At 30.6% G+C, this 9,515-nt stretch overlaps 1 protein-coding gene across 1 annotated transcript; it reads left to right on the top strand.

Annotated features, from left to right (window-relative positions):
- Window positions 7,939-9,508, top strand: LOC104700654 (protein SODIUM POTASSIUM ROOT DEFECTIVE 1-like). Its single transcript, XM_010416192.2, has 3 exons — window positions 7,939-8,583; window positions 8,937-9,012; window positions 9,314-9,508. The coding sequence occupies exons 1-3, from the start codon at window positions 8,032-8,034 to the stop codon at window positions 9,493-9,495; spliced, it is 810 nt and encodes a 269-aa protein (XP_010414494.1). The 5' UTR covers window positions 7,939-8,031; the 3' UTR covers window positions 9,496-9,508.

Genomic DNA, 9,515 nt, shown 5'->3' with positions numbered 1-9,515 from the left:
TTTTTTTTTTTTTTTTTTTTTTTTTGTAAGGTAAAGTCTAAAACTATATTTGAAGTCAAAGTATCAATTCTTTGCATACTGAAATTTATCGAGCAAAAATACTAATTTCTCTACAATCCAACTTTGACTATTTTTCCAAAATTTAATCAAATTTAATAGTATACAGTGTTTTATACATCGAATTATACTTTCGATGTCTTAACTCTAAAGACAGTTGAAGGAAAACAATCCATTGCCTAATATTTTATTTTATGTAGCCGTCTTAATGGTTAGTCTTAGTCCTGGACTCAATTCCCATGCAAACGAGGGGAAAAGGCCAATATTATATAAATAGTGATTGAAAAATAAAATAAAAACTAAGACCATTCGTGTATTTATTTGGTCATACCTTATCGAAAAATATATATACTTACGTTTCCTTCCAAAGTCATGACACTAGACGCGTCGTCAATGACTAATGACTACTCCATTAATATGAAAAAATTAGCTTGTGAGTGATTTTAAAACTTGTTTGCCATGATGAATGAATAATATTACTTGCTGCTACTATAATTTGAACAGTTTTCTATTTTCTGCTATAAATAAAAAATCAATTAATTATGTACCACACACCCTAGGGCTACGGACTAACAATGTACTGTAATATGACTGTTTCTTCATTGGATCCATTAATTCTCCAATACTATTAAAATTTGATTATCATTGAATTAAATTAACTACAGCTGGTAATATTTAATGGTTTGACAACACCGCGTTAATTAAATTACCTTCGCGTAATCGTATATTTATGGTTACAAAATGTCAAATAGTATAATGAATCGACATTACTTGTCTCTTTCTTCATTTATATCCTTACACTTTAAAAAACAACAAACGAATCCGTATCACATTTGTTTTATCCTCAATATAGAAAAGTAATGGATGTTCAAAAATAATATTTGATCTACCTAAACCAAAATTGGTCTTAGTAAGAGCTGTCTTTTTTTCTTCTTCTTCAAGTCAATGACTTATGAAAAGTAATGAATTTTCAAATGGTTTTCTAAGACAATCAAACTCTTACCACCTACAAAGGAAACGTATAATAAAAAAATTACAACACTTGTTTTAGTCCATTCATAATTTGACTAAGTAACAGTTTGTAAGTAACTTCTATTCTGTGTAAGTGGTGTGGAACAAACAAAAGTTGATAGCCGCGTTTCTTTGTTTAACGATTGCCTAATAAAATTCTTAATACGTGTTTCTAAAATGTATAAATTGGCTTATTTTAGAAAATGTCACAAATCAAATCGTGATGCTTTAAGTTAGATCAAACAAAAGTAAAAGACAAAATCATAAGTCACATCCATAAACAAAATATTTGCGAGACGCGTTACAATAAAAATGTGAAGCTTGCAAAAGTAGACCCCTAACTTTAGTTAGGTCAATTGCAAAACTGACTACCTCTTTTTCTCTCTCCGACATTTGCCACTTTCTCCCAATTAAATTTTTATGTGTTCATTGTATTCACAAAATACCACTATTTCTAATTTATTTGAATTTCTTGCGAAAATGTTTATTACATCTATATCCTCATCTTTTTCTTTTATTTACGGTTGTGCCACCACCATCAATTTTCCAACAACCATGAACAACCAAATTTGAAGCTCTTAATGCTTCAACAACCTGAATTTGTGAGCTTAAATAACATCCAATGCTATGAGAACTTCATTTTCTTCCATCTCCTCTCTATTTTAATCCAAGAAAATTTGCAAGTGTGTTCATCTAGTTATATGTCATGATTCTTGGATAGTGATTAAATTGGTGATTGGTTTCTTCCTTGGTGATTAAAGACGACGTCCTCGGCTGCTTGACATTGCAAAACAACCACCCATAAAGTTATTTTCCGGTAGATTTCGTGATTTTTCTTGATTTTTTGCGAAATTAGACTTCATTTGTTAGTCTAACCATCAAAATATCATGTAAAGCCTACTATGTGGTTAGTTTTGCAATTAAAAATTTATCGAGTTTCGAGCCCGTAGACTGAAATTTCAGTCTCCTTAATTTCATTTGAAAACAAAAAAATATGATTCAGACTGCATTATAATCTTTACGTCAGATACTTCGTTTGCAGTTTACTAAGGTGTATTTTTGCAATTGACCAAATTCTTGACTTTTTAGTGATGACTGCCGGACTAAGTCTTCTTATGATAATAAAAGAGTAGACTTCGATAGTGACTATTTTTGGGGTTGACCAAAATATTTAAGCATTAACCGTAATATTATTGATATAAAATTAATTAGTTGACTGCAAAAGAAGTCTACTAATTAAAAAATTAAAATGTTGGTCAACACCAAAAATGACCACGGCAGACTGCAAACGAAATCAACATTCCTGGAGACTTTGTATGTAGTCTACTTGGCGAAAGTCAAACTTGGTCAATTGCAAAATTAACCACAACGAAGTTTACTTTTTCTAGTTAACGGATAGATGAAGTCTATTTGTTAGCTAGAAGTCTACTACAAAGTCAATGGTTTGGTCAACTGCAAAAATAACCAGAGTAGACTGTAATCGAAATTAACTTGTTGAAACTTTCTAAGAAGTCTACTCTGTTCTATGTTTTTAATTGCAAAACTGACCAAAAAATTAACAAAGGAAAGACAACAAAAGAAGTCAACTATCCTAGTAGACTTCATCCGGTGTCTGCTTTATTAAATTGTAATTGCAAAAATAGACCACACAAAATAGACTTCAAGAGAAGTATCTTCATAGAGGCTAGTTTATGTCTACAAGGTTGACATCAACATGAAGTCTTCATAATTTGAAAACTAATTTATTGCAAATTGGTGTATAATTTTAAAGATTTTCTTGTTGTATTCTTTCATATATGATATGTACTTGCCTCTGTATGTTTTTGAAATGATTATATATTATACATATGGAAAAATCAAGTTTTTGGTTTTCTTAGGCAGTTAGGTCATTAACTTAGACTTATTTTGGAAGTCAACGTGTGGGAGTTCTGTGTGAAGTTTGAATAATTGAAAAAGTCTTTAATTGAAAATATAAAAAGATTTTTTTTTGATTTTTTAGTTCGAAGATGAAACGGCGGCGAAAATGAAGGGCGGGGTTGAAGAATACAGAGTTCGGCGAGATATGGTACAAATTATAATAATTATAATAATCCTTGTTTTAGAAAAACAATTCCGATTTATTTGTAATGATTATGTCGACGACTTCTCTGGCAGACTTCTGCACGAAAAACTGAACCGTCTGCAAATCAATCAAATCAATTTAATATTTGTAATGATTATGCTGAAGACTTATCCGAAAGACTTAGAATTCTACAATTATAAGTATGAAATGAAGTGATATATAAACTTTTTAAGAATTACCCAACTGTGAATGATTTCAGTCTCCAACACTACAATTAAGGGTATTCTTAGCTATTAGTTGTTACACTAAATCTTATTGAAATTACAAATTTCTAAGATTTTTTTTTCAGTTTTTGGATAATTTGACAAATTAGAAGAGAAATCTGATTTTATAAAAATGTCGACGACTTCTCTGGTAGACTTCTGCACGGGAAACTGAACCGTCTGCAAATCAATCAAATCAATTTAATATTTGTAATGATTATGCTGAAGACTTATCTGGAAGACTTCTTCCTGGGAAACTAAACCGTACTTAAAACTACAAATCTCAAATTTTTATTTAAAAAATACAAAAATAATTTATTATAATAATTAAATTAATAATAAAATTAAAAAAAAAAAGCAAAATCTCAATTATTTACAAACATATTCTGGGTAATTCTCTTCCATCCTCACTGCTCCACCACCCCATCTTCTGTTTAATCTTCTCCTCCGGCTGTAAAATTCTTGGCCTCCACCATCTCCTGTTTAATCTTCTCCTCTGTTTGTAAAATTAAAGACAAGAACAAGCTTTGATAAAAAATCTGACTTCAAGCAATTAAATCATAAAAATCCAAATAAAAGTTGAGATCAAACTCGAAAAAGAAAGAACTAAACTTTTTCCAACATATTAGGTTCAGCTATCGGTCTGGTTAAATTGTCGGTGAAATTAAAATAATATAATATTAATAGTTGATGACATTACAAAGTCAACCACCAATAGTCTGCAGAGAAGTCTACTTAAGCAAACCCTAAATCAAATAATTTTAACCTAATCAGCCTTTCCTCCCTTAATTTGACTAGTTTATATGTAAATTTATTTTATTTCAATGCAGGAAGTCTATGTGGTTATTATTTGGTCAATAGGTTTACCAAATTATTTTTTATAATTTTAAAAATTAAAATTTAAACTATAATTAAGGAGTAGACATATTTTTATGTCTTCCATTAGACGACAATTTGAAATCCAGCATAAAGAAATCTATTGCAGACTTCCTTGGTTTACATCTGTCATTTCGGCTTCTGTTTTTTATTTGGTCATAAAAGAATCAACTGTAATTTCAGCACCCTTAGTGGTTATGTTTTTCGAAAATCGAATATAGGATATACGATTTCATTCAAATGCAAATAAAGGTACAAAAAAATGCAATTGTCCCATTATAAATAGGAGACAATGGAAAGAAAGAAAAAAGATAGGACGAAGACTTAGAATGACTACAAATAAATAAATATAAAAGTATTATATGTAACTACTTTCATTTGTTTGAATCAATAATAAGTAGTGATTTACAAAATTTTGAATAGCATGAGTTCGAGTTTAGTGGGATTATGCCTTTATATTGGGAAAATGACTCTTCGACGATGCAACTTTACTTTAATTTCTACTTTGTTAGTTAAGCTTTCTCCATTAAACCATTAGTTAAGGAATCAATATGTAATCCACTAATCGAATCACCAACAAAAGTCTCTAGGAAGTATGACGTAGTGGATGTTACATTATAGGATATATGAAATTGATAATCACTTATTAATGTCACTCTTAAAACTATTCTCAAGAGTGACTCTTCGACACTTTTAAATGTGAACAATGGTATGGGACGTATATGGTTAGTGTTAATTACACGGATCTGCTTCCGCTTTGTCGTCCATAAATCTGCTTTATAGGAATGGGTTTTATTTATTTGTCGATTCTTTGCTTTTAAGGATTCTATACTAAATAAATATAATGGGTTTCTTTCTAATATGTTTAAGTCAAAAGTAGAAGAATTAAGAGATAAAACAAACCTTTTTTTTTACATTTGATATCTAACAAAAAATCAACAAAAACACTTCTGCAAAATATTAATAGTCACAGGAAGTTTTAATTCTATTAAACTTTCGGTTTAAACTGAAAAAATGAAACAAAAACATTCTAAGGGGGTATTATTGGATTGTGGTTTTTAAAGGAATTTGATGTATTTAGAAATAATGTGTTATTCAATTGTGCATTTTAAAAAATCCATTAAAATCCAGCGTTATTCAATATCTACTGAATTTTGTGTGATTTTGGATTTCAACGTACTTTACTTCTAAAATATGAACAAACACAATACCACACATTTCTCAAGCATTTCATTTTTTCTCATGTCTCTCTCTAGATGGATCTCTAGCCTTTAACATGTAATTTATTTATTTATTTTTCTTAATCCTTTATATAATCACACTTATTCATCAGATCTATGTTATTTTTGAGATTTTTTTTTGCGTTCTTTAATTTTTCTTTTTTTCCTGGATTTATGATCTGTAACTTTTTTTTTCTGGATTTATGATATAACCATATTTTTTTTCTGGGTTCAATGTCAGTTTCTTCCTCCACAAATTATGTCTATAATCACACTTATTCATTAGATTTGTGTTATTTTTGGGAATTTTTTTTGTGTTCTTTAACTTTTTTTTTTCTGGGTTCATGATATGTAATTTTTTTTTTCTGGGTACATGATATAATCACTTTTTTTTGGGTTCAATATCTGTTTCTTCCTGTACAAACCCTACGTCTATTGAAGACAAATACAACTTAATTGAAGTCTTCCATGACCTGTGTAGAAGTCTGAGTGTTGATAATTTAATATAGTTTTGGTGTATAACACAGTTATAAATATATATATATATATATATATTCTATAAATAACTTTAAAAAAAATCTATAACAATCACCAAAAATACATTATCAATGACTTTCAAATCCACCTTATATGCATTATAAAATCCAAACAAATACATTAGACTTTTAAATCCACCTAATATCCTGCTTTAATTAAAATCCATTAAAATCCTTAATCCAATAACACCCCAGACCATTTTCCAAAAAAATTGACCTAGGGGGAGTAGGATTGAACTGTAGAGTTTTAAGTTAGTAGCTTACGAATTTCAATTAGCCATTTGTCAATATTGTAATTTCCGGCTTGCAGCTATTGATTCTAACCCAAGAGGTCAGTTGCCTAGATGATTGATTGCTTAAAATTTTTAAAGATCGATCGATTGGTTGAGTTTTCTGTAATGAGTAATGAGATGGTTAGTTTTGATAACTCTGGTTAGGACGATTACTTAGCTTACATAGTTGACATAAATCACACGTATTCGTTTGATTTACTACTCAAAAGCTTCAAACGGTGAAGAGAAATGATTTGGTCTAGGAGTATAACATTTCGTATTTAATATAAGTCAGTTAGGTCAATTGTGTTGGTTACTCTAGTTTCAACTTCCTACTAGAAGTTTATGTGATAATTAGTGGCTTACAAATTTCAGAAAATGAAGGCCCATTGAATTTATATCATTCTACAAAACAAGGCTTGTAAAACTGGCCCATTAGTGAATCATTATTACTACGAAACTCAGGTTAAAAACTCGAACTTAATTGACGTTTAAAAATCAGCCGGGAAGGAACTTCCCACACATGACAATAGCCAAAGTAACAAACTAATAATACTTGTTTTAACACCTAAAGAGTAAAAAGAGAGAAAACCAATAACATGCATAGCATAATGGTTTGTAGTTTGTACATTGTAGGTATGTATTACTCCCTCCGTTTCAAAATATAACATGTTTTAACTAAAGCACGCAGATTAAGAAACCTTTATTTTTAACATGTTTAACCAATCAGAAATAATATTGCATAATATAAAATACTAAACTAATCTAAAAGTTGCATAGAAACTTGAAAACATCCTATATTATAAAACAAAAAACTTTTCTAAAACATCTTATATTTTGAAACGGAGGGAATAATAAAGAAGACATTTAAGTAGCAACAGTTCGAGAAAATACTTTGAAAATCCCAAACTCCAATTCAGTTTAATAATCAGTAATTTATATTACGACTATGAGATTAGTGGCTAGGTTCGAGGTTATAATATGTTTAGTGACAGTAATCATTCTAGGAAAAGTTGAATCCCAGCTTTTTCAACAACAGATTGTCCCCACCTTGAGACTCTAGGTAAAGGTACCTAGTGGGTATATACGAATTCGATGTACATTACTTTTTTTGCATTAAAATGTATTAATACTAATCAGACTGCTTACTGCATCTGCATGTGTTAATTAGTCACCTTTATAAACTTAATTTATACATACAACGCCAATAGTGAAAGTGACTAATTACAGCATGTATTAACATTACAGATAAAACGTTACAACATTTTTCTAAAAGTTGGATTTGTGTTCATTTAGCCGATCGAGTTTTAAGTTTTAACCCTCCGTCTAAAGCTTCATATGTTATAGTAAGTAAGTTACTAAGTACGCTGTTACGTCTCTTTCTTTTATTAAGTAATATTTAATACATCAAATTTAGGGACAAAGAAAAATAAAAAAAAATCAAATAAAGTAAAATAGCAATATAGAAGGTGCAGATTCAAGAATGATCCAAGAAATGCTTTACACACACTCCTTCTCATGAGATAGGACCCATTCTATCATAATAATATCTCTGCTTTTCCATACAAAGAAAACATTTTAAAATAAAATGATTCGTAACCCTCTTATATAAAACTCGTATTAGTGCCACTTAATCACACGACCAACTTTACCCTTAAAATCAAACAGACAGAAAGTGAGTGTTATAGTGAGAAAAGAGAGATAAAGATACACAAAGATAGAAAGAAAGAGAGAATGAGAATTAGTGATATTTTTTGCTCTTCTCCGGCATCAACCGCCGTACGAACAAGTACACTTCGCCACGACGGAAAGGTCACCGGAGGCCGCAGATCCTTCGAAAGCCACCGCCGGAGCCAAGACTCTAGTAAGAATAATGACAAAACCGTTCCTTGCTTCTCCTCAGAGATGCCTTTAATCCCTATTCCTCGTCACATGAGCTGTAGAAACTCCTTTGAATCTTCAAGCGGGTTTCGTCGGAAGATAGCTTCGGCTCAAGACGTCCAAATTCGCCGTAAAAGCTCGGCTAACGTTAGTGACTTGAGGAGATCAAGAAGTTCTTTGCTAAGTTCATCGTCGAGGTATCTTCTAAAGGATCATAAGTCTTTGAAAGATGATGATAAGGAGGACCTCTGGTTATCATCATCTGATCGTTCTAAGGATTTGATACCTTTTCGTGACCGCAACGTCACTTCATCTTCGTCTTCTTCTTCTTCTTCCTCTTCTTCTTCTTCTCCTTCCTCTTCTGTAACAAATGTTTCATCGCCGGCTCCATCCACTGATGATCAGGTTTGATTATTTCTTCTTTAACCAAAGTACTTTCGTCAAATCTTTTTTAACAACATGCATATAGTTTGAATATGAAAGTGATAGAAAGACAATATCACTAGCTAGCTAGTAGTATATCTGATTATGGTTTAAATTATATTTTCTGAATTGATCTGGTAAGGTAAAAATTATAATTCACAATTTCACATGATAGATATCTTACGTATAGTGGATATATATGTGGTACTTATTTACTTGTATATATCTGCTAAATAGTATAAGCATACATAAATATAACATAAGGTTCTCTTTTATTTTTTTGTCATTTCATTCATGCTACTTATTTTTATTTATTAATTTTTTTTTTTTCGCAGGTTGTGGTTTTGAGGGTATCGATCCATTGCAAGGGATGTGAAGGGAAGGTTAGAAAGCATATCTCCAAAATGGAAGGTACTAATGAATCTATTCTTCATTCTACAGAATTAAGTATCTTATCAAACTACCTATCCTTAACATTTTTATATACAATTCAAATGAAAATATTCAACGAATTACGAGTAGACGACCATAATTTATTAAATGAAAAAAAAAAATTAACAACAGATATAGGTTAGGAGCTTAATTTTGAAATTTAGTGTTTTGACTTTTCCTAATTATCGGATGCCTCTGAGCAACAACTTTTTGACTAAGTTATGGATAAATTATACTATTAATATGTTGATTGAAATTTACAACTTTGGGTATGGGACAGGGGTGACGTCATACACCATTGATTTGGCGACAAAGAAGGTTACGGTGGTCGGAAAGATAACACCTGTGGGAGTAGTAGAAAGCATCTCAAAGGTCAAATTCGCTCAGCTTTGGCCTCTTTCCTCTTCTTCTCCTTCTCCTCCATTTCCTCACATTCCTAACTATTCCCTCCTCAAATCTTAATTTTGTTCTCTTGTAATTTA

This window comes from Camelina sativa, chromosome 7 (genome assembly GCF_000633955.1).
Source record: "Camelina sativa cultivar DH55 chromosome 7, Cs, whole genome shotgun sequence".
In the NCBI taxonomy this organism is placed as follows: domain Eukaryota; kingdom Viridiplantae; phylum Streptophyta; class Magnoliopsida; order Brassicales; family Brassicaceae; genus Camelina; species Camelina sativa.
Note: the sequence above shows the minus strand (reverse complement) of the source record. Positions and strands in the feature narration are given on the sequence as shown.